This window comes from Sorex araneus, chromosome 5 (assembly GCF_027595985.1).
Source record: "Sorex araneus isolate mSorAra2 chromosome 5, mSorAra2.pri, whole genome shotgun sequence".
NCBI lineage: Eukaryota > Metazoa > Chordata > Mammalia > Eulipotyphla > Soricidae > Sorex > Sorex araneus.
The window spans coordinates 82391548-82417872 of NC_073306.1; the positions used below are offsets into that span (position 1 = coordinate 82391548).

General features: G+C 46.6%; 1 protein-coding gene across 1 annotated transcript in view; it reads right to left on the reverse strand.

Moving 5' to 3' along the window:
- The window catches only part of ABCA4 (ATP binding cassette subfamily A member 4), a 141286-nt gene that overhangs the window by 88489 nt on the left and 26472 nt on the right, over window positions 1-26325 (reverse strand). The window contains 5 exon segments of the mRNA XM_055139903.1: window positions 4380-4577; window positions 5470-5586; window positions 6293-6432; window positions 7422-7662; window positions 10608-10697. Coding sequence (XP_054995878.1) covers window positions 4380-4577; window positions 5470-5586; window positions 6293-6432; window positions 7422-7662; window positions 10608-10697 — 786 coding nt within the window.

Consider the following 26325-nt stretch of genomic DNA (forward strand, 5'->3'; position numbering starts at 1 on the left):
ACCCCATTGGGCACCTCTCTCTCAGTGCAAGGTGCACAGTCTGGGAGAATTCTGGCACCAGGGATAGCAAGGGAGTCTGCAAGAGCTTGAGGTGATGGGGGAAGCCTGGTTCTCAGCAGCAGGAATCTGGAGAGCCTTGCTTTCCTATTGCAGAAGATCTAGTACCTTCTTCTTCTTCTTCTTCTTTTCTTTTCTTTTCTTTTCTTTTCTTTTCTTTTCTTTTCTTTTCTTTTCTTTTCTTTTCTTTTCTTTTCTTTTCTTTTCTTTCCTTTCCTTTTCTTTTCTTTTCTTTTCTTTTCTTTTCTTTTCTTTTCTTTTCTTTTCTTTTCTTTTCTTTTCTTGTCACACCCAGCAATGCTCAGGGGTTACTCCTGGCTCTGCAATCAAGAATTACCCCTGGCGGTGCTCAGGGGACCATATGGGATGCTGGGAATCGAACCTGGGTCAGCCACGTGCAAGGCAAATGCCCTACCCGCTGTGCTATCGCTCCAGCCCGAAGAATCTAGTACCTTCTGATGGTTCCAGATGACACTAGGCCTGCCCTACCCTGCCCTACCCGTGGGTGTGACAAGGTTTTAGAGATGTTCCATGGGGCTTGAGTTGAGAATTCCCAAACAACTCTTAAAGTTGCTCCGTGGGCCTGAGGTACTCAGTCTAGCCTTGCAATCAGTAACCGCTCACTTGCTCTAACCATGTCATGGTCCAGGGGTGTGTGAAGAGGTGAAGAGAGGGCCAGGGAAGTACTGAAGAGTGGATGGCCCAAACTCCGTGGGTGCATGAGTGATATCTGAGCATAGAGTTTCAGAGCTGAAGGGATAGAAGCACACAGATGGGGAAGGAAGAGCCAATTTAGGCTTTGCACTTCTTCTTTCAGGAGACAGCCTCCCTGGCCCATGTCCCACTGCCGTCACCATGTAAATTCATCTACTGGCCTGGTTCTAGAGACTCATGAATAAATCTTGAATGAGATCAACTAGCTGCAAAAATTTCTCAGACACCTCTTCCCAGCTGACAAGTCTGTGGCAATCTTATTGAGGGAGCCGGACCAGACCCTACTCAAAGCCTCAGCAGCTATTCCCACACCCCAAAGCTGTCACCATGCCCCTGCAAATGACAACACTGACATCCCAGTTGTAGTAGTACACCAGATTGGATGGGATATAACACAGAAGCCAACTAACAACAGCATTAACTCAGAAGGCTCAACTTGCAACAACAGCTTAGTAAACCCTCCCACAAAGACTTAATGTCCCCATGATGAGATACAACAATTTTCACAAATTTTCTTCTATGGAAATACTTTTTGATCTTTCCATTGGCCGTTTACTAGTAACAAGCAATATAAAATAAGTTACTGTGGTACTGTGGGCCTGCTATGGGGGCAGGCTTGAGGGGCGGTTGGGAAAATGGAGACAATGGTGGAAGGAAGGTGATAGTGGTGGTGGGATTGGCGATGGAATATTGAATGCCTGTAAGAAGCCATCATAAACAACTTTGCAAACCATAGTGTTTAAACATAGTGTATGTGTGTGTGGTGGGGGGGGGATAAGTAAAAGGAAACAGCCTCCCACTGAACAAGAATCCTGTTCTCATGCGGTTCAGGTAAAGTTAACTCTGCTCTCGTTCCCCAGGGTCATGCAGCACACAACCCCAGAGAGACTGGGGTAGGCTGAGGGCCCAACCTAGAAAACTGCTTATGCAGAGGGAAGGCCATTTCCTCTTCCTGTGGACCTTTTGGGGTAAAGATACCCACCGAGGGCTGTGAGCTGCTGGCCTGCCTGAAAACAGAGCTGGACAGAGGCAAGCAGGAACGTGAGATGGAAGGAGAGGGTGGGTGATGGTGACAACCAATTCCTAGATCCTCTGAACTTCAACGTTATGTCAATCAATCAATTCTCTGCTTAGCTAAAGCAAATACACTTTTGCCCAGGGGTGGGGTCTTGAAAGTCAGAGTGTGCCAGAGGGTCATGTGGGGGAAGAGGGCAGGCAGCGGGGCTGAGAAGTGAGGAGAGAACAGGGGCTTGCAAGGTAGCCAGGGGTGTGCTTGGACAGGACCCATGTTCCATGGAGACAAAGGAAGAGTGATGTCATGAGAGGGGTATGATGGGATTCTGAGGTTAGTGTGGAGCCTTCAGAACTCGAATAGCTGGAGTCCAGAGAGAAGCTGGGGGGCTTCACAGACTGGTGGGCTGAAAACAAGTCCCCCAGCCCTTGGAGAGCCTGGAGAGCAACAGGCAACAGAGCAGACACAGCTCAGAGAAAGGTGTGATTTATATGAAGGTGCATGTTATGGAAATATTGTCCCTGATCATGAGCTCTGAAAACTCTTAGAATTTCCCGAGTGAGGAAAACGCAGTATTTCTCATTGACTTTTGGAAAGCACCTGCAAGTGGGCGTGGGTTCCTAGGGAAACCATCTGTGTGATGAGAGTGTTAGCACTCTTCCAGCAATCCTCTATAACCAAGGAGGAGGAGGACCTGGAGGTTGAATCAATTGCCAGTGGTCAAAGATTTAATCAATAGGGGCTGGAGTGATAGCACAGCATGTGCCTTGCATGTGGCCGACCCGGGTTCGATTCCCAGCATCCCATATGGTCCCCTCAGCACCGCCAGGGGTAATTCCTGAGTGCAGAGCCAGGAGTGACCCCTGTGCATCGCCGGGTGTGACCCAAAAAGCAAAAAAAAAAAAAAAAGATTTAATCAATAATCAATAATGCCTATGTAATCAGTTTTCCAGTCCAGTCCAGGACTGGAGCGATAGCACAGTGGGTAGGGCATTTGCCTTGCACGCGGCCGACCCGGGTTTGATTCCTCCATCCCTCTTGGAGAGCCCGGCAAGCTACCCAGAGTATCCTGCCTGCACAGCAGAGCCTGGCAAGCTCCCTGTGGTGTATTCGATATGCCAAAAACAGTAACAACAAGTCTCACAATGGAGACGTTACTGATGCCCGCTCAAGCAAATCAATGAACAATGGGATGACAGTGCTACAGTCAGTTCTCCATAAAGTTCCCCCAAAAATCAGGTTTGAGAGATTTCAGGTTGCTGATCTTATGGAAATTTGAGGTGAATGAGGCCCTGGAGAGGCCATGCATCTTTTCTTTCCATCTGGCTGTTAGAGTTATATTCTTTTACAATAAATCGGGCATCTAAGTAAGTATAAGCAAAATGTTTCTCTGAGTTCTCTGTGCTACTCTAGCAAATTAATGGATGCTGAGGAGGGATCATGATGCTCTTGTCTGCTTTGCTAAGTTGCTCAGAGGCAGCGGGGACAATCCAAGCTTGTGATTGGCCTCTGAGGTGGGACAGAGGCGCCATGGGGAAGCTGAACCCTAAGCTCAGGTGATCTGGTGGTGCCATAGGTAGAGTCAGAGCTACATCACACTGCAGAGCACAGATTGGTGGCAAGGGGGAATCCTGTCTACTGGAACTCGACACAGAATTGCCCTCAGAGACGGAAGTCACAGCAGGAAATGAAGAGCAGGCTCTGAATTCAAGAACATAGAATCTAGCTCCTGCTTGCTACCCATAACTGTTGTGAGTTGGGAGTCTTATTTAACCTCCTAAAGACTGACTGCTGCATCATTTGCCAGGTCTATTCTGAGGATGAAATCAATGTATGTCAGTAAAAGCCCTTAGGCCTGGGCCAGGCACAAGATTAGACTCAACACATCATTGCTATTGTGTGGAAGATGAATGATAATTAAGGGGACCTTAAAATCTCTCCTTGAGAGTTTGAGGAAGTGAGTGCTGAGCACCATAATCCAGAGAAAAAATGCCAGGGGTGAGGCTTTATTGGGAGTCAGAAGACAAATTTGGCCCTGGACGTGCTAAGAGTGTGAGGTTTATGGGCACTGTTCAGCAGTAGCCACGAAACAGTGGCAGATAGGAAAGGACAGAGATTAGAAATGGATCCTTTGAGATTTTTGTGATTTTGTTTTGGGGCCACACCCAGCAGTGCTCAAGCGTTACACCTGACCCTATGCTCAGGGGCTACTCCCGACAGGGCTTAGGGAACCCTACGTGGTCCTGGATTTCAAGCCCAGTTCAACTTCATGCCTTAATCTTCTGTACTACCTTCTGGCCCAGAAATGGGCCCCTTTTGGGCCAGCAAGAGAAGAGCAGCCAAGGTAGTGGCAGGGAGCTGTAGGAGGCGGATGTATAAGGGGGAAAGGTTTTAAGTGTGGACACACTTTAGAACAAGAGCCACAACTGGCAATGTGCTTGAGGGGATTATGGGAATTCTCATGGTAATTCTCCTTTCTTCTATGGGGAAAACAAGAGCTAAAACCCACACCACCTGACCAGCTAAAAGATCTCTGGCCTCGCCCATCAGGCTGTCTTTGAGGGTCCTGGTGTGGCCCTGAGGGGGCTTGTCTCACCTCCAGGTACTGATTCACCAGCCGTAGAGTGCGATCAGTGATGTTGAACACATCCCTCCAGTTAAAGTTGGCCATGTCATCCACTCTGCTTTTCTGTGGACCATTAGACAGGAAGTCCAGTGCCGCCTCCACAGTCAAACCTTCTTCACCAAACTGCCTGTCCAAGAAGTCTTTGACTGTTGGGTTCGCCAAGGTGTTCTTGGGGAAAGCAATACAATCACAGCAGTTAGACTTTCCAATGAGTCATTTGTCCTTCAACTATCCCCACATTTTAATGAAGGAGCTCTAAAGATTCCCAAAAGTGAGTGGGTTTCCCCCAGTGGGAGGGCATACCTATTTAGTTCTCTTTCCCCTGAAATTCAGATCTCCATCACTCCATCTGTCATCCCGTTGCTCATCAATTTGCTCGAGCAGCACCAGTAATGTCTCCATTGTGAGACTTGCTGTTACTATTATTGGCATATCGAATATGCCATGGGTAGCTTGCCAGGCTCTGCCATGCGGGTGAGATACTCTCGGTAGCTTGTTGAGCTGTCCGAGAGGGGCGGAGGAACCGAACCCGGATCGGTCGTGTGCAAGGCAAACGCTCTACCCGCTGTGCTATCGCTCCAGCCCATAATAGAGGGAAAGTGTGTATGTTGGGGGGTGAAAGTAGAGTGAGGGACGGGGGCGGGGAGGGATAGGAAATAGAGGACACTCAGAAGAGAGGATGCTCTCTTCTAAAGGAATTTCATTCTCTTTGACTAATCCCTGCTGTATAGGACCCAGAGTTTTGCAGAACTGGTAATGAGAGTAAACAAATTTGTGCAAGTAACCTTGCAGTCACAAAGCTGGCCCTTAGGGTGAAGCTTCTTGGATTCTGAATTCCTCAAGTGGCTTGATCAAAGCAAGAAACCTCAGGAAACCATTGGTCTTGTGGCAGTTTTCTCATTTCCTCCAGAATTCCACGAACACATTTGTCACCCACAGTCAATGACTTCACTTGGTGACAGCTTTCATATATTTAACCCTTTGCTGGGATGATGAAATATGGACCTTTCTAGACCTTCTTCCCTCCCCCCTTCCCCCCCTCCTGTAATGCCGTTCATACTCTGATCATGGTCATCTGTGTGCTCTTGTCAAAGAAGTCCCAGATCTGGGGCCCTACTTCTTCCCAGGCTTTGACCAACTTCCTAAAGCGTCCCAGTTCCTCGAAAGTCGAGTTGGCCTAAAATCAGAGAGAGGGAAAAGAACACAAAGGGGAAAATGTGAGAAATCTTTGGTTGTATCTTTGTTTCTCTTGTTACAAACTCCCTGATATTTGGGAAAATTTTTTAAAGGAAGATTTGTTTTGTTTTGTTTTCTGTTTGGATCCATCCTAGAACTATCTTGCTATTTCCCAACCTTCCAGAGGGACAGAATCCAATTTCTCAGTAGCTCAGAAGTAGTTGTCAAATTGATGATGTTATTGTATCAGAACCTCATTAGAGTTAGATTTGAACTTGCCCTGTGAAGAAGTACACCTCCCTTTCTCCCTGTCACTGTTCCAAGTAGCCAGGACTCAGAAAACCTGTGAGCTCTTCCCTTAAAGGAGTCAATAACTCAGCAATGGGAAGAGAAACTTCACTGTGGGCTGCCTGCGAAATGGGAGAATCCAGGCTGGGATCAGAACACTCCACTGATGATTGTAAGTAGGGGAGGAAATGAGAAGTTAGTTAATTTTGCAATTCTCTGTCTCTGCCTCTCTGTTTCTCCCTCCCTCCCTCTCTCCCACCCTCCCTCTCTCCCTCCCTGTATCTCTCTCTCTCTCTCTCTCTCTCTCTCTCTCTCTCTCTCTCTCTCTCTCTCTCTCTCTCTCTCGTTCTCGCTCTCGCTCTCTCTCATTCTTTAGGGCACTCTAAAGGAGGAAAGGGGTCAGACAAACTGAATCATACATTCTTCAGTATCTTGTGAGCTGCTGGGGAATCCGGAGTGAAGAGGATTTTTCCCATCAGCAAAGGCTTTGCGGCCCTCCAGGCAATTTTGGTGAGAGGATTTGACTCCAGGGTCCGGATCAATGCGTGACAAAAGGTCGCTGCCGGGAGAGAAGAGCCCGATTTCATAGAAACTACCCGTTGCTCAGCGCTAAACATAGTCATTAGTGTGTTCAAATCACATGTCTCATTCAACTCTGGATTTGACAAATAAGCTAAATTAATAGGCTGCACCCTACCAATAACAAGCTCGTCATTAGTAAGTAACAAAATGCCACAGTGCATCTCAATAAGGGCCTCTTCAGGAGAAACAAAGGATGGGGCTCGCCCTGTAGTTTAGTCCGCTTTAGGAGGCTGGGAAGCCAGCCCCGTCCCTGCCAGAACAGAAGCGCAACTCAGATGAAAGGCTCTGAAGCTAAACAGGGCCTCCCCTAGGAATCTTCCCTTTAGTCTCCATCATTTCCCTTCAATGAGCCATTTAGCGCCTTTGTGGCAGTGATTCTCTGGGAGCCCCCCTCCCTCTGGACTGTGCTTCTTGGCCTTCATTTTTAACTAGAGAGTCACCCCGTTGCCTTTCTTCTATCCACTCTCTTTTATTCCATTGATGCCAAACAAAATAGTGAGAGGTGGGAAAGAGAACTTGTCCTTTGGAAAGTAGTTCAGCACTATCCTTCAGCAGATTTTCACTGCATTGTGTTTGTAAATACACCCCACCACCCCATTTACTTGTCAGAGTCCTTCTAACCCAAGCTTTGTGTGGGCTGCTGGCTTGCCTCCTCTTTTTTCTTCCTGATCTTCCTCTGGCACTTAACCCTGGTTCAATGAGGTCAGTGGGAAAAGTCCACTCTATTCCCTTTCCAGGTGGCTCTTTCCATGAAATGCATCCAGAATCCAGAATTCTTCCTGAGCATCGGCTGCCCCTCCCTGCCCCCCACCTCCCACTACCCATTCACAATGGGGAAACGGACTTCAGGGAGATGTCGCCTCTTGGCAACAAGAAGCCAGAGCCTTCGGCAGCATGGTTTCCTTTGTAAGCTTTCGCAGCATGCCAGGCTGACTTATAGGCAGGACTAGAACTCAGAATACCTACTTGCGCTTCCATCTGAAGACTCGACGGGATCTTTCCTGGTGGAGTCAATCCCCAGGAAGGCCTTATAGTTGTTGTCTTCATACCAGTTGAAGGAGAAAACCCGTGAGCCTCCTCCTTCTGGGTAGCCGCACAAGAGGGCAGATAAACTGGCCATCAGCTGCGTGATGGTCTCGGGTCCCCCAGTCTGCATGAGGGGCCTGCTCACCCAAAGCAAGTCCTGCACACTTGGCCGATGGATGAACTAGAACAAGAGAATGGCTTCTGGTCATATCATCGGATTAATAACCAAATGTTTTCTCAGATTAATAATGATCAGATTAATTATAGAATGAACCCAAAGTCCAAAGCTTGGGGAGGCTTCCAGATACACATGGACTTCTACATGGTGAACAGAAATCTCCCGAGCCTGGGAGATAGCTCACAGGAGTGGGGTGCATATGTGTGAGATCTTCAGTTGAATTCTTAGCACTGTAGCTGCCCCCTGCCCCCCATCTGGGTGTAGCCCCAGTGCACTGGGTCAGAGCACTGACTTATAAATACTCTGGGCTGAGTATTGGTGGGAGTAGTCCCTGGAACCCTGAGCACTGCTAGGGAGAACCCTAAAATGGAAGAGATCCAAATGCCTATTTCCACCATAAAAAGAAAAAATAACAAACAAAACTTATTGCCATTCATCCAGAACCCAGGAGAAAACAAGGATATGACTTTAAAGCACAAAGTAGCCCCAAAGCATTTTAATCTCGTGCTCTCTTTCCCTTTGTCTGAATTCACTGAGCCAGTGTCCTTGAGGAAAAGAGAGGGTATTACATTACTGTAAGCCAGCTCAGAGGCTCTCTCTAAAGATCTCTGGTTCCCCACAGCCTCCAACCCCCAAGACAGGGAACTGGAACAAGTCTGGGGAATGGGAGATGGAGAAATGGCTGTGTCCAAGAAAGACAAGATTACACGCATTTCTTTGCTCAAACAGAGGAAATTTATTTTTGTTATTTAAGCTAAATTTAGTTACTAATGTTTGGAAAATGATTTTCTTGGCTTTATTTTACCAAATGTGATTTTATCTATTTTTGTGGGGGTGAGTATGGAGCATTGGTTTAAGATTTGGGGTGTGTGTGGGACCCCCAGAACTCAGGACTTATTCCTGAATTTATGCTCCTGGACCACTCCCGGCAATGCTCAGGGGACCACACACAGTAGAGAACATGTGTGGTTTTGGGATTCAAATAGGGATCAGTGTGCCCCTTAACCCCTATACTATCTTTCCAGCTTAACTTTAAGATTTGTAAGATCCTGTCAAGTACAGAAAAGATGAAGTCTCCATTCCTGGAAGGATACTTTAAATTCAGTGTTAAGTTAAATGAAGGCTAATGGTGGGCTCCTCTCCACGGGGGTACCCGTGGCCCTTGATGGCCTGGTTGTTTAAAGTCCATCCATAAAACTATGAACCAAATTGAAGGTTGTCAGAGGTGCCAGGGTCTCACAGTCCTAACTCTCCCTATGCCATTTGACTTTGGGGGATAAAATGAAAAATATGAACAATATGCTTCTATTCCTTAAACACACTTCATTAGTCATTTTCAAAGGCACGTGGGAACTTAAAAAACTATTCAGATTCAATCAGGTGAGACTGAAAACAGTTCCCCTCCCGCAGTCAATGATGTTCACCTGTCATCCTCTCTTTGTCCACATGCCAACACTTGCCTTCTGAAACTGTTGAGCGCTGGGCAGAGTGAGTCATGCCCCTAATCATAGTCTCGGCTTCAATCATAAAGGTGGAATCTCAAATTGCTTCTACAACAGTGGGTCTTATGATAGTCTTCTAAGGGGTTATTACCATTCTTATGTTGCTCACTTAATCAAAGCACTGGAAGATGAAGCAGCCACTCCAGGGTCAAATGGTCCAGTATCGGTTCCTGTACCCTGGGTCACTGGCTTCACCCTCACTCAAAAAATGTGCATATTTTCTAGCTAGATAGGCAAGAAACTTTCTGAAACTCCCATATGGAATTGAAAGTGCTGGTATGCTTGAGGTTTTAGTTTTTCTTTCTTTCTTTCTTTCTTTCTTTCTTTCTTTCTTTCTTTCTTTCTTTCTTTCTTTCTTTCTTTCTTTCTTTCTTTCTTTCTTTCTTTCTTTCTTTCTTTCTTTCTTTCTTTCTTTCTTTCTTTCCTTCCTTCCTTCCTTCCTTCCTTCCTTCCTTCCTTCCTTCCTTCCTTCCTTCCTTCCTTCCTTCCTTCCTTCCTTCCTTCCTTCCTTCCTTTGTCTTTTTTCTTTTGCATTGTCTATCAGCTTCACCCTATTAGGCTGCTATGAACTTTCACAATACTTATAAAGAAAAGAATGTTAGAGTCTCCCACCACAGCTGGAGGCCATCTGGACACCCGGCCCTTCTCTGACTTTCTGGAAACAGTGTACATTCTGTCCTGGTGGAACAGAGAATCTAACCATTGTACTTTCTCATGGTTACTAAGCCCAAGTCAGCAAAGGAGTCTGGAAGGGGGAGGAAGTTTTTTTGTTTTTGTTTTTAACGGGGGCGTGGTGTCTTTTGCAGTCCTACCAAGGTACTTATCTTGCTTGGAGGTAGTGGTTTTGCATTTCTCATATTTATTGGACTGTGTTTTTCACAAGACCAGCTACCATATCTATCTCTTCATCAGTATATGCCCCACACCTCTCATCGACTGAATGGAGAATCAACTTTCTACCTGGCAAAGATTTGTGAAACTGGATATTTATTACAACTTGAACATATTTGGCAAAATACTACTCCCAACTCAATGACTATTTTTGTGATGAAATGACCTGACAGAATAGTTTGGTAAATACTCTGTAAATCAATGCTACTACAGTGGGTTCTAAGAGCACAATTGAATAATGGACCATGGCAGTACTGGGAAAAAATGAGATTTGATTGTCAAACCACTGGTAATCTGTGCCACACCACACAAGAGGTGATTTCTTCCTGAGTGTGAAATTGAAGGAAAATTTCCTTTCTTTATGTCCTCAACTCCAGGGGAGGAGCAGAGGAAATTTATATAGGTACATATGCTCTGAAATTGCTGGGTGAAAAGAGTAAAAGTAGTTCTTCTTAAATAAGTTTGCAATCCAAAGAAGTGATTTGAAATAATAAATATGGCTAAAATGGTGGAATGATCGAATGAACTTCGAATTAATATCATCAGACCACTTACCTCTTGAATTCTTGGCGACATATCAGATAATATTTTCCCCCAGGATCTCACATCAATACCTTGAGAACCCCTGTCTAGGAGTGTGGAAAACTGTAGTGGAAAGGGGGAAAAAATTTTAAAAAACACCCATGTATCTGTAGCTGCACATATTCACATAAACACATTTGATCTCCTGACAGGAAGGAGGGCAACTACATTTTCTCTTATACCAAACACTAGACACTGATAACTGAACTCAGGTTGCCTGAAGAGAAGGGGTGGGGAGAAAGAAAAGATGGGGATGTTTATTAAGAAGAAAAGAAAACATTTCCTTCCTTATTTTTGATCCTAGGATCTCTTCTGCAAGACTGCTTTCAGAAACAAACTCTTTCATCTGATCGGGAGAATCAAAGCCTCTTCTCCAAGTGACCCTGTGAGGGAGGCATCACAGATAGCTTCACAGTGGCCTGAAATATGCAGAGTGAATCTGATTGCTGGTTTGATGACGCCGAACAAGGCCCATGGCGGAAGGAAACAGACAGCTGCAGCTGGCGGGGAAAGTGTGCGTGTGGAGGGAGCCCATCTCTTCACCTAGGCCTGTGTGGACTCTCCGGTGTTCTGATCTTTTGATTCATGGATTTTTTTCCCCTTTGTCTCTTTTCTAGGAAAGTTTCAACACTCCTATTCAGCCATTCACTTCTGCTATTTCTTTTACTTGTCTTCAAGTGGCTGTGGTTACTGGCAACTTTGTTTTTGGAAGGGCCACACTTGGAGGTGCTCAGGACTTACTCCTGGCTCTGTGCTCAGGGATCACGCCTGGCATTGTTGGAGGACCATGTGTGGTGCTGGGGATTGAACACAGGTCAACTGCTTGCAAGGCAGGTAAGTATGCACCTCTCTGTATTGTTTCTCCAGCTCAAGCTTTAAAGAGAGATGTTCCCTTGTGGATCCCCTGCTTGATCCCTGCTGGACATGGTGACCTCAGCCCAGGTGACAACACCCAAGTGTTCATGAGTTTAATGGAGAATGTGAGAGTCTGCAATTGGTTTGCTTCAGTTCGGAGCCTGAAGTGAACACCATGTTTTCTAGAAACTGAGATCAAGTTCTGCTGAAAGCTGTTCTTCGTCGTGGTTTCCAAGTGGCGTGAATCCGAGATTGGATGTTCTTTCTGACTGAATTCTAAGTGTGTAGGCAGTGGTTTTCAAAAGCAAGTCTGCCTCTAGGCTACGCCTGGAGGGGAATCTGCATTTAACAAGTTCAACATGCAATTCTGATTCAAGTACTTTTGGCCCACACGCCACATGTTTCCGCTTTTCGTTTTCCAGCATGGTTCTCCTCCATGCAGGCAGGCCTGAACCAGCTGCCGCATGAACAGCTGAGGATCAGGGGCTCTTGCCTTCACCCACCCAGCCTTCCGACCTAGCTGGAGCCCCTCTCCCCAGTGGGAGCAGGTCTTACATTCCCAGGGACCCTGAGACATAAGAGGGAGTGTAGGCACATTAATATGATTAGGCTTATTTTTTAAAATATACATTTACAACAGTAAAATGAAAGCTTTGTTATGTCCAAGAGCTACAGACAGGAAAGTACAGAAAAGCTTCTTCTCTCCTTAAATGGAACACTGGCCTCGGCATCGGTCTTTCCAGGATTTTCTTCCAAACTCCCTGAAAATAGCTTCAGTGTATACTGGGTAAAGCCCTAAATTCCTGTCTCATAGGCAGGTGGAGCTGAGGAGAGTTGACAGGAAGGGAGGAAGCTAGTGGGCAGCTTGTGCAAAGGCAAGTGATCACTAAGTGCTTCCACTCTCTCTCCTCTCTCCAGCAGGGTCTAGTACAGGAGATGGCTGTGCTGGGCGATAACTCCAGAGCTTCTCTGTCTACCTTGCAAGTGTCCGACTGTGAGTCCGACTTGGTGCTACTCCACATGCCAAGTACAATCCTGACAGCTCCACTGTCTGTGCTCCTCAGTACCACAAGCAGTCCCCAGCCACCCTACAACCAGATGTGTGCAAGAGCCACAGTGAAAGGGTGTGGCCCCTAAGAGATATGAACGTGCCCTAATGGAAAAGCAGGTCTCCAGTGAACATGTGTGCAAAGTACCATAACGAAAAGAGAGTGACCTCACAAGCACTGTGGTGGGGAGCATGCGCACTGCAACCTGATGTGCATCCCTTGGGCAACATAATTAGATGTGTGAGTACCACTGCCACGGATACATGTGACTCCCAATCACTGCAATCAAAAGGGAGGAGGGAAGAAATTGAGAGAGGGTCTAAAAGATGAATCAGTAAAGTTCCATGTGCATTTTATTTGATCAATCTGAACAAACCAGTCGAAACAGAGTGAAAGTGAATGGATTGTGTGTTAGGTAATATTAAGAAATTATTGTTAATGTGTCACATATAACTGTATCATTGTGGTTTTGTGAAAACAAGCTTTTTTTTTTTTTTTTTTGCTTTTTGGGTCATACCCAGCAATGGTCAGGGGTTACTCCTGGCTCTGCACTTAGGAATTACTGCTGGCGGTGTTCAGGGAACCATATGAGATGCTGGGGCTTGAACCTGGATCTGTTGTGTGCAAGACAAACACCCTATCCACTATACTATTGTCCCAGCTCTGAAAAAGAAATCACATTTTTTTATTTGTTAGAGATAAGTAGAGAAGTATTTAAAGGTGAAGTCATATATTGTCTATGATTTGCTTTAAATTATTCTAGGGGGAAAGTGAGGAATAAGTAAAACAAGAACAGCCAAATCATTGACAATAATTGAAATTGGATGATAAGTTTATGGGAGTTTATTGTATTATTCTCTCTAATTTAATACATAGTTCTATGATAAAATCATTTAAGATAGGATGTGTGTGTGCATGTGTGTGTGTGTGTGTGTGTGTGTGTGTGTGTGTGTGTGTGCAAGAAGAATAAACTGCCAGATGAATTGACTAGTAGGTCAATATTCTCTTTTCATTTTTCTTCTTCATGAGGCTGCCTTTTCTCAGGCTCTCCTAAAAAAACGTGATCACAACAGCCTTATTGCCAGGCCCTAACCCTCTAGAGTCTTCTTTTCTAACGCACTCTGAACACTCTCACCCGACTTTCATGATAGGCCAATCCCATTTTTTCCCTTTTCTTACTCCAAGTTCTTGCATGAGTTCCTAATGCCTCCAGCAGTGCTTTTGATGCTGGCATTTACTTTCTCTTTATCTCTTTTAATAGACCACCAAGATCCATGTAGACCACAGTTGTGCCCTAGGCTGGACATAGAGTAGACTCTCAAACACACATCAAACATGACGAGTGTATGGATGAATCCTCATATTAGGACAGTAAGCAGATCACTTGCAATTGCTATCCATCTAAAACTTCATGACAAGGCAATGAAATAGTAAGTATCTGGTCCCACTCTGTCAGTTGTGTGTTTGTCTGTATCGCATAAATCTTTTTACATGTAAAGATATAAGGAAGTGGTTCCTGCAGTTATGGAGGTTGACAAGTCCTACGTTCTGTAGTGAGTTGGCAGCTGGAGACCAAGGAAGAGGCAATGTTTTAGTTTAAGGACTTTTTATGGGGTGTGGGAATGGGGGAGTGGGGGTTTGGGATTAGGTCCAGCTGTGTGTGGGGCTTACTCCTAGTTCTCTGCTCAGGAATAACTCATGGTGATGCTCTGGAGACCATATGCGGTGCTGGGGATCAAACCTTGGTTGACCATGAACAAGGCAAGTACCTTCACCCCTGTTCTAGCCATTAGTTTGTATCTGAAGCCAAAATTAAAAATCTGATGTTCCAGTTCAAAGGCAATCAGACAAGTGATAAAGTCTCTTTTTTACCTAGAGAAGGAGGGCCTCTTTGTCCTAGTCAGGCTGCTAATTGATTGGATGTGACTAACTCATCTTAGGAAGGATGATCTGCTTTTCTCTGAGTAAATTTACTCTTCACATTAATATGAAGCTGATCCAAAAACACCTTCATAGAAGTATCCGTGATGTTTGCCCAAATATCTGGGCACCCCATAGGCCATTCAAGGTGACACACAAAATGAATCATCATAGGCGGGGGATCTATCTTCTATCTTTTTATGTTTGTATCACTCAGCCTTCCTCTCCATTGCATTTTTCTGTAGTGTGCAGGAGACCATTGTGAATCACAAGTGGGCAGAGAAGCGCGGGCTGCCCCAGGGACTATGGCACGCCACAAAGCACCCTTAGAGAAGGTGCTACAGGACAACTCTACTTTCAAGTTGCCTTTTTGAAAAAGAATAAATGAATTTTGGGGTTTTTTTCCATCTTGAAATAAAATTTCTCCCTACCAGAGGTCTTTGTTAGAAGTGGGATGCAAGAACAAGTGGTGAGGGGCTGGAGGTACAGCACAGCAGGTAAGGTGTTTGCCTTGCATGCGGCTGACCCGGGTTTGATTCCCGGCATCCCATAGAGTCCCCCAAACATCGCCAGGAGTAATTCCTGAGTGCAGAGCCAGGAGTAACCCCTGAGCATTGCTGGGTGTGACCCAAAAGGAAAAAAAAAAACAACCAACCAATCAAACAAACAAATAAACAAAAAAAACAAGTGGTGAATAAATTACTTACTGAAAATTCATAATTATCCCATTCAATTCAACTAATTCAATCACATTGTCCAGGTAGTTCTGGATTATATATAGAATACTTTTTTGTTTATTTGTTTTTGTTTGGGGCCACACTCGATGGTTCTTAGAGCTGACTCCTGGCTCTGTGCTCAGAGATCACACCTGGTAGTGCTCAGTGGACTATTTTCGGTGCCTGGGATTGAACCTGAGTTGGCCGAATGCGTTTTACCCACTGCAGTATGTTGTAGGCCCAGGATATAAATTACTTAAGAGTTTATTTGGTTTGGATTTTGGTTTTGAATCACACGTGGTGATGTGCAGGTGATACTTCTGATTCTGTTTCCAGGTGTAGCTGCTGCAGTGCACAGGGGAGCCAGAGGAGCTGGGGACGGAGCCCAGGCCTCCTGCACGCAAAACTTGCTCTCAGCCCATCCACTATCTCTCTGGCTCAGTATTCAGATGATGCTGTTGTTGTTTTAAAAGTAACAAAAGTAATGCCTCTGAAAAAGATCTCCCTGCAGCCCGTACCTCCCCCAGGGGCAGTGGCCATTAACAATTACTCTAAACTAATAACAATTTGGCATTTGTTTTTCTATAAGCATCAATTTTCTGACTTTATTTTTCCATTTTGGCCTGAACTGACAATCTGAAAATACATGTTGACCATAATTTGTAGCTAATTGCACTAGTTTATGTGGCAGAGCTTGTGGAACAACCCCCGTGCCCCAGATCATGGCATTTCTGCTTTCCTTAAAGACTGGGGACTGGTTTCAAGACTAAGAAATAAGCAGGTCCACCTCACCCTCACTTTTATCACTCTGTTGCCAGAGTCCTAGTAAATCAATAAAACAAACAGCAGAAGACCATAGGGGGAAAAAACCCAAAACAAACCAAGGCATGCATTTCTTCAATACTGACGAATTCTCAAGTTATGTACTAGATATGAGAGGTACAAAAATGAACAGATCTATGATGACCACTTAATACCTCTACTGCAAACCACAACAACCAAAAGGAGAGAGAGAGCAAAAGGGAATGCCCTGCCACAGAGGCGGGGTGGGGTGGGAGGAGGACGGGGTGGGGGTGATGGGAGGGATGCTGGGACCATTGGTGGTAGAAAATGGACACTGGTAGAGGGATGGGCACTCGACCATTGCATGACTGAAATGCAAGCACAAAAGTTTGTATGTCTGTAACTGTACCTCACAGTGATTCACTAAATAAAAATTAAAAAAAAAACTTAAAGAAAGAAATCAACAGATCTCTTCCCCCCAGAAAGAACTCATATCAAGAGTTGTAAAAATTCATCTTCCTCATATTCCCATCCCTTGAGCACAAACTGAGCCCCACTACACCCTCCCTTAGAAGCTCTAGAGTCCCTTCTATCTGAGGACAATCTGTGCACATAGGTTCTTGACCCTCTCCCTCCTGCTTCAATTTCTGTTTTGATGGTGCTGGGAATTGAACTAATTGTGCAAGGCACATAAAATGCTCTACCACTGTGCTACATCATCCTGCCCTTCGTCCCACTCAAAACTCTCTGTCGCAGAGATTACTGTTTGTTCATTCCTATTTTACTGGAAAAAAAAAAAAGGTATCTGGTCAAAAATACTACATTTCCCAGCCTCCTTTGTTTCTGTGGGTGGTCAGGTGACAAAATTCTGACCAAGGGGCCGGAGCGATAGCACAGCGGGTAGGGCGTTTGCCTTGCATGCGGCCGACCCAGGTTCGATCCCCGGCATCCCATATGGTCCCCCAAGCACTGCCAGGAGTAATTCCTGAGTGCAGAGCCAGGAGTAACCCCTGAGCATCGCTGGGTGTGACCCAAAAAGCAAAAAAAAAAAAAAAAAAATTCTGACCAATAAGCTATCAGGATAGGCCATAGCCTAGGCAATTATGTGCCTTGCACAAGGTCTTAGTTTTAGGGAACCACATTCAGTGGGATATCCATTCAGGTGTGACCTGCAAGCTGTCTTGATGAAGTGATTTAACAGAAGGGAGTCACAAGTTCTGCCCAGAGTCCTGAAGGGCACTCTTCAGCTGATGTTTGAAAAAAAAAAAAAAAAGACAAGTTGATAATCAGGAGCATGGGGAAGTGTTTGTGGATGTAAGGAGAGGCCAGGAATTTTAGGTGTGGGGAAAAATGTGAGGAGGGTCAGTGACAGAGAGAGAACTAGAAAGACAGCCAGATAAGAGGACACCAGAAATGTGGGGAGGGGTTACAGGATGAGCAAAGGCTTGAAGTTCATTTTCATGTCTGGTTAACATTTGTTTTCTCAATATTTTTTATTTTTTAAATGAGCTCTTATTATTCCAGTAAGTTATATTAGTCTTTAAATAATTTAAACAATACGCACTATTCAGATATTTACAGAGATCCAGTTATGTATCATGACACCAATTCCTTTCCTAGTTCTTCCCAGTGAAGGAAAATATAAAGGGTGTACTTATACTTTTGTCTTAGGAAGCTCTTATGCCTCACTAAAATGCCTGGCCCTTAGTCTGGTAACCAACTATCTGGTGTTGCCATAAATTAGAAAATCACTTTCCCAGCCTCCCCCTCTTCCTTTGGTTCCCTCCCCTATTATCTATTCAATGGATTGTTCTATTTGCAAGGATTATTCCTGCCAAAAGCACCACAAGAGACTGTAAAGTTTATTTGAATAGAAATGTGAAAACATTTCTGGAAGAAAGGTCATATACCAGAATGGCAAGTATCACACACACACACACACACACACACACACATACACACACACACACACACACACACACACACAGAGCACACCCTGCTGCTTCCTATGCCAAAAATTTTCTTATAAATTTCCAAGTCACAACTAACCTTCCCACGTCAGGACTGGGTGCAGCACTGCCAGCCTATTCCCGGGTCCGGCTAGATCTCCTGAGCAAGGCTGGCAAGACAATGGTGCTGTGGAAAGGGCTTGAATCGATCTTTCCCCATAGCTGTGTTTGGTCTTTTGGGTCCCTAGGTTTTGCATGTGTTAAAGAAGTAGATACAGAGTTCAAGCCAACAGCAAGAAGATTTTGGCTACATGAGGTCCCTGGATTCCAAAGGAAAATAAATGTGTCTATTCTTTGGAATCTTTTATTATCTTTCTTTTTGGGGGGGGGGATTTTGGGCCACACCCAGCAGTGCTCAGGGCTGCTCCTGATTAAGGGTAACAGAGTCATTCTTAGTTGTATTTAGTGGTACCAGAGATGGAACTGGGGTTGGTTGCATGCAAAGCGAGTTCCTTACTCCTGCTGTATTAACCATTTAGCCCTTCTAATACATTTTTCTAAAGGCAAAATATAAAGGTTGGTTTTTTTTTTTTTGCTTTTGGGCCACACCCACAATGCTCAGGGCTTACTCCTGTCCTGGCTCTGTGCTCCGGTGGTACTCAGGGGATCATATGAGGTGCTGGGGACTGAAAAGGGAGTCAGCCATCAGCCTTTTTTTTTTTAATTTTAAAATTTTATTGAATTACCGTGATATAGTTACAAGCTTTCATGTTTGGGTTACAACCTCACAATGATCAAACACCCATTCCTCCACCAGTGCACATTCCCCACCACCAATATTCCGGGTATTCCCCCCCTTTCCCACCCTCCCCCTGCCTCTATAGCAGACAATATTCTCCATACTCTTTCTCTACTTTGGGGCATTAAGCCATCAGCCTTAATCCTTTGCTATCTCTCTGGCCCAAACATATTAGTTATTAAGAAAAACTTATTTGAGCAGCATTTGCTGTATGAATTCATCATACAGATGCCATTAGGACAGTACAAAAGGAAGAGTTTATGAACTTATTAATGTTTTCTAACTTTCTCTGGTTCAAAGAAGACAGTATGGAAAATAGCATTACTTTCTAAATTGAGAATCCACCGAGGCCTAGAGTAAACAGGTAGCCTCAGGTTAAACATATCGCTCTGAGGATGGTGTGACCTCTGGGGGCCAGTAGAAGATTCTGGAATGAAGATGAGCTGGTCTGAAAAGCACCAGGATGGAAGTGATAAGCAGATGCAGCTGGCACAGAGGGGCACGGTGGCTGCCCTCTGTGTTCAGTCTGGGCTGCTGCTAGAGGAAATCCAGATTTATCCGGGCGGGAAGTTGTTGCTAGGGAACTGGGAGCATGTGGATCGGAAGCATGTTTGCTGCAACCTGACAGTCGTTAAGCATCAGATGAAAAGAGAGGAAGCGAGCTGTGGTGAGGGGACAACCAGGAGGGGACCCCGAGTACCAGGAAATGTGTCATGAATGGAGAATTCAGACTCAATCACTCAGAGGAGATGGAAATGCCAAACTGTCTCTATTGGGAGAGGTCACAGAGAGACGTGCTGTCTCCCGGGGCCGGAGGGGACAGCTAAAGAAATAAAAGGGTGAGCTCTGAGGTATGTTTACAGACAAGTTAGGGGGCTCTTTTGGCGCAAAGAAACCAGGACTTTTTCTCTCAGGGGTGAGTTCATACTCAGTATTTGTGGTCAATAAAAAGCAAAATGGGATTGGGAGCCGGGAGATGGCCGAGTGGTTCTCCTGCACGCATCCATCTACGGTTGGGTCCCAGGGGCTGCCGCCTGTGACCAGCGAGGTTCTGGGAACTCAGCGGCTGCTTGGGTCTCCCAGAGAGTGCTCCCCCACCCAAACAGTGTGTCATGCAGCCAACTGTGTGCAAGCCCCACCAACAGAAGAGTGAGATCCTCCCCGCAGCATGCACCGAGGCTGAGTGTGTGAGCACCACACCCAGACGGGCGACCCCCTGCCAGCCCCACGACAAGTGTGTGTGTGCAAGTCCTACTCCTGGCAACCATAGTGGAGGGAAGGGGCGAAGCGACTCAGAACTGCTCCTTCTCTGGTGGCTCCGCACTGGAATGGCCTGGCAGTTAATAACAACAAAACAAACAAACAAACGGAGGCCTGGGGTTTGTCCCCAAAGACTAAAAACAAAACAAATTCCTGAATTTGGAATCTTGGGGGCAAGCACAATGTCACTCTGTGAGACGGACCTCTTCCCAGGCTGAGGGGCCTGAGGGAGGAGAGTTCCCCCCTGAGTGTTTCAAAAGAAACTTTTTGGAGCCAGGGGAACCAGGGAGGCCGGGCCTTGGCATTCCTGTTTTGGTAAGGCTGAGATGTTCATTTCAAAGCTGGATCCACTGCTACCCTCACAGAAGCCTCACGACAGACCCCGCGAGAGGAAGATGGAGAGATTGACAGCAAATTAAGATCCATCCTGGAGCCAGAGCCCAGTCTCCTGAGCCCAGGAGATCTTGTGTGCCCCTGGGGGCAGCCACACGCTGATTCTTTCTCTACGGGGTCCCGGGTGGGGGTGGGGGACAAGATGATTAGAATTAAGGAAGAATCTGTGACTGTACCGAGACCTTTCAGGAAAGGATGTATATTATAGTAGGTTCTTAGGTTTTGGACCATAGTTGGCAGTGCTCAGGGCTTACTCCTAACTCTTTTTTTTTTTCTTTTTGGGTCACACCTGGCAATGCACAGGGGTTACTCCTGGCTCTGCACTCAGGAATTACTCCTGGTGGTGCTTGGGGGACCATATGGGATGCTGGGAATTGAACCCGGGTCAACTGCGTGCAAGGCAAATGTCCTATGGGCTGTGCTATCGCTCCAGCCCTTACTCCTAACTCTTGAGCTCAGGAACCACTTGTGGCGGGGCTCAAGGGTGGAACCTGGATTTGCTGTGTGCAAGACAAATGCCCTACCTGCTGTACTACCACTGAGGCCCCAGGAAGGAAATGTGAAAGGCAAAGGCTCTGACGCAGGGTTCAATATTCAGGGTTCCATGAGTTCCCATCACCCTATGGCTGTGAGGACTTTAATTTCTCTCGGCAAAAGCTTTACCACTGCAGTCAGAGTCTCAGAGTCTGAATCCAGAAAAAGGTTAGGAACTACTGTTCTGTAGCGATAAGATCCACAGAGGCCAAGGCAGGCCTAAAACCAGTTTGGTCTGTAGAGAACCTGGCATTCAGTGCTTTGGTTCTGGATCTGTTTCTGAGGAAAGGACATGGCCCAGTATGTCCTAAAAGAACTTCACAAAGGCCTGTGGATGTCTTGAATGACTTCAGCTCTGACGTCTCAGTATCTTCTTCTTTTTAAATTCATAAAAAAATACTATTGCTCTGTTGTGAAACCAAGCCTGGTGAGCTGCGTGGCAGAAGCCTAAATGACACCTAGACAGGCCAGTGACTGTCATGTGTGTGGCACGACCTACACAGGTGTCCACGAGGCTTCCTCTTGGATTCAGAGCATTTGCTCTAAAACTTTTTCCTGCTGAACATTTATATAAGTCCTTTCCTTCCTTTTTCTTATTCCCATTTTGTAAAGTGCACCCAGGGAAATTTTGATCACAGTAGACACCTAGCTCTGTACATGTAGTTTTGTATCAAATGCTGTAGCACTGTCGTAGCACTGTCGTCAGGTTGTTCATCGATTTGCTCAAGTGGGTACCACAACGTCTCCATTGTGAGACTTCTTGTTACTGTTTTTGGCATATCGAATACGCCACGGGTAGCTTGCCAGGCTCTGCCGTGCAGGCAGGATACTTTCAGTAGCTTGCTGGGCTCTCTGAGAGGGACGGAGGAATTGAACCCGGGTCGGCCTCGTGCAAGGCAAACACCCCACCCACTATCGATCCAGTCCAAATACTGTAAATCAAATACACTTGCTGTGGCTTAATAATTTTGGGGGAAAAAAATCCAACTTGTTTTCTGAGGGTGTCCAGTTTACCCTGTCACAGTCCTGCTGCTCCCCTGCCAGGGCTCACGCTGTTGGTACCCGGCCTCCTTTCTCTCTCTCTCTCTCTCTCTCTCTCTCTCTCTCTCTCTCTCTCTCTCTCTCTCTCTCTCTCTCTCTCTCTCTCTCTCTCTCTCTCTCTCTCTCTCTCTCTCTCTCTCTCTCTCTCTCTCTCTCTCTCTCTCTCTCTCTCTCTCTCTCTCTCTCTCTCTTCTTTCCTCCCCAAAATCACACACAGAAGTGGGAGAAAGTTACAATCTGAAGACTTAGAAATTGGAAAGGAGAAGAAGTCACAAAGTTTAGTCATGAATAGAACCTTGTTGGGAAATCCTGGATTTGGGGGCGGGAACCTGGACACAGCCGCGTCACTACCCAGAGTCGCAACTTAACAATGGAGGTGAATGATGGCAGGGAGCAGTGACCAGGCCAGCTCACATTGATTCCCAGTGATTCAGGAATTTAGGAAGCATGGCCAAGAACATGGCTGGGCACCGAAGGCAGCAGTCTGGCCTGCCAAGATGAGGCCCTCTCTCCACCTCAGAATTTAGTTGTCACATGCATGGATAAAGGCAGAAAAGAGGAGAATGGCCCCGGAGCAGCAGTGGGGGGAAAGCAGGCCACATCAAGCCTCACTGGACGTGCTCACAGAGGGGAAACCGTGGGCTGAAATAATGCCCAGGGAGGCCGAATTTCCTCTCCCCCTCTCCGTGGAGAGGGGGAAGGGAGGGAAACTCAGATTTCCCAGCAATGTGGCAGGTCTTGGCACTCGCTCCGGTTCCCCTGCCGAACTTCCACAAATAAACATTCCGAGAGAGCCGAAGGGACAGATCTGCTTCTCAGCAAGATTTCAAAGCTCTGCGCCAGCGAGAAAACAGGAAGGATCTAGAGGGAGGAGACGAGGGGAGGGGCGATGCACGCAGTGGGCCAGATCAGATGGGAAACGTCCCAACCCCTCACCCGAAACTGACACGCCATTTTTTATGAGGTGTAAACGTTTCAGGCGGTGTTGGCTGTGTGACTCCATGGGCCAGGGGCTGAGCTGCTGAGTTTCAGGCCCGGGGCGGTAAGCCCCGAAGGGCCACAGGTGAAGACAAGATCTTTCACGCCATCTCAACTCTGGTGAAACCAAGAGGGACTCGAGCGCCTGGGAGAAAACCCAGGCACCTGCTGGCGTGTTCCCTTCCCAGTCACCTCTGTCCCACCACTGTGCATCCAGTGAGTGAGTTTGTGTGTGTGTGTGTGTGTGTGTGTGTGTGTGTGTGTGTGTTCATGCATGTGGGTCTTCATCTTTGTGTGAGTGTGTGTGTGTGTTTGTACGTGTGTGTCTGCGTCTTTATGTGAGAGAGTGTGTGTGTGTGTGTGTGTTTGTGCGTGCGTGCACACACGCACGTGAAGTACAGACATGCATTTGGATTATTTGAGGATGATAACACTCACTTCTGACCTCCAAAAGGCTGAGGGAAAACACAGCTGGCCCCAGTTGGTGCTAACCCCCCAAGCACCCCTCTCTCTGATTCTCTAGGGTGCCACAGGTTCTTGGGTCCCAGGTGGAGGTTGCTTTCCCTCCCCCACACACCTCAGCTCCTCACACAGAAGGGGCAGCTGCCGTCACAGTGGCTTATGGAGTTTGTCCCTCTCTTTGTTAATGAGCACTGGCTTGACATTTACTAGAACCTTATTTATACACTGGTGTACGTGCGCCTGAGAAAAGAGCCCGGGAGCACAGGAGGCCCAGCCTTCCCCCCACGGAGCTAAGTGTGGCAGCTCGCCAACCAGCTGCAATAACAGCCTGGTCCCAGAGGGCCCCCGGCGGCCTCAGAGCAGTGTCGCCGGTCCAGGCCCAGCTCAGAGGCTTGGAGGCTCTGCCCTGAGCCCTAGGTGCCTGACTCGGGGTCGTTTTCTGAAAACACTGATTGGATGGGTAAAGGACCATAAAAACAAAACAAAACAAAATCCCATCTGAATGTTAGCAAAAAAAATTTTTTTTTTAATGTTTAGCATCCATATCCATTTATCAAAGGAGAAGGCACATTTCAAGGGCACCAGATAGGATGTTTGTCATCTTCACAGGGTGGGGGAGGGGGGCTCGCATCCTGTCCCACTCTGGGCTTCCCCCGCGGAGAAGGGCAGGAGTGAGAGGGCTGACAGGGTAGTACTCGGAGCTCTGGCATCTTCTCTGGACTGTGCTGGGGTCACCAGGCCCTTTGATAAGAGGCCAAGAGGCCTCTCCCTGCACCCGCTCCTCCAGAGAGAGCGCCTCACAGCCTCAGAGGCACGCAGGCTCTGTTATTATTCCATTTGGCCTGCAGAAATCGAGACATTAAATCAAACTCCTTGTTCTAGGTCGCTGAGTTTCAACCCTGGCCAGTCATTGGAATGATCTGGGCGGCTTTTATAAAATACCAGAGACTGAGGGAATCGGGCCCCTTTGGGGTGTGGGGGCTGGGCCCAGAGTTGTTTTTCGAGTTCCCCAGGTGGTTCTGTGGGCAGCTAGACTGGGCACCCCGTCCAGGACTTGGAGCCACTGTGGGGGTCTGTATTTCTGAGCTCTGCTGCTGGGGCCCAGGGTGTGGCTTGTCTCAAAGTTAGTTGTGAGTTAGCTGGGAGCTCAGGAAGAGCCACAGAGACACAACTGCTGCCATGTCATGGGTGACCTGGTACAGAACCGGGGCCCTCGCAAATGTCCAGCTCAGGGCTTCAAGCTTGGACATGGGTCCAAAGCTGGAGAAGGAGCACCAGGGCTCAGGTCAGTGAGGGTGGCCAGCCAAAGTTCTCCAGGACTTGAACTTTGGCACCTGCCAGAATAGCCTGTCAGGCTATTTCTTTCTTTCTTTCTTTCTTTCTTTCTTTCTTTCTTTCTTTCTTTCTTTCTTTCTTTCTTTCTTTCTTTCTTTCTTTCTTTCTTTCTTTTCTTGCTTTTTTGGGCCACACCCAGCAATGCACAGGGGTTACTCCTGGTTCTGCACTCAGGAATTACTCCTGGTGGTGCTTGGGGAACCATATGGGATGCTGGGAATCGAACCCGGGTTGGCTGCGTGCAAGGCAAATGTCCTACCCACTGTGCTATCACTCCAGCCCCATGTCAGTTCTCTCTTGTCTAGTAAATATACTCTGGAGCCAGTAGCCGATGGTTTGGTGTCCAACCTAAATGGAAAGTTCTACCTATCTCCCTTTCATACCTCCCAAGTTCAGAGCTGCCCTAGTTGGTTCAATGGGCACAGTCAGAAGGTATATTTACCTGTGCCAGGGCTCCAGGTGCTTATGGAAAAAAGTTATACCACTTGCCCAAGCCTGAGGATGACTGGCCCGCTGCCCCCAGAAAACCTCCAAGAGATCTTGCGACATGGGTACGGGGTCTCCTCGCAGAGCCCAGAGCGAGGGATCTTACTTTTCTATTCTGACTCAGAGCAGAGAAGCCTTTTTTTTTTTTTTTCGGATTCTGAAAAACAACTAAGAATATTCTAAAATAGGGCTCCTCTGGGGACTTTGGACAGAGACCTTTGAACCACAAGCTTTTAAAATTTTCCTACCACATTCAGGGCAAAGAGCCTTTTCTAGAGTCCTTGGCCTTTCCCCCAGCCTAGCAGTGCCCATCTCTTGAGCTGGGGAAATCAGAGGGGAAACCATAGGGTGATGTTCCAAGAGTCACACTTTGAGAAGGACAAAGTGTGAGCGCTGCCAGAAAGGCTGAGATCCTGTTTAATTAAAAATACCTCTCCCTTACTTGTCTGACGAGCTGGTTTTCTGGGATAGGAGAGAGCAACCATAAAAAGGCAAAACTTCGCATTCCTCAGCCAGGCACTTTGACCAACACCTCCCGCAACAGGGTGCCAGAAAATAAAAAGGACAAAGGTCAAAATTGCAATTCAGTGCCTAAGACTGTTATATATGTGTGTGTACATGTGTGTGTACATATGTGTGTATGTATATGTGTGTATGTAGTACACACACATATATAAACCTTCTCTGAAGGATTCTAATTTTGAATGTTAAAGCATGTCCTACTTGTTAAATCAATCAGGGCAACAGGGTAATAAGGCAATTGAGGGCAGAGCCCAAATCTCCTGAATAGTCTCAGAGGTGGAAATCTGGAACCTGCTTTTTGCTTTTGTGTTTTTGGGCCACACCTGGCTGTGCTAAGGGCTTACTCCTGGCTCTGTACTCAGGGATCACTCCTGGTGGGCTCAGGGGACCATCTGAGTGCCAGGAGTCAAACCGAGGTCAGCCACGTGCAAGCCAAGTGTCCTGTCCACTATAATATCTCTCTGGCCCTTGGAACCTGCTTCTTTTGCCAATTTCCCTGAAGACTGTCATGTCCTCTCAAGTGTAAGAACTACTGTTCTGCATGTCCTTTCTATAGTATTGTTCCCCCTCATCTTATCCTTCCAGCAAAAGAGGAGCCAGTATCAGGTC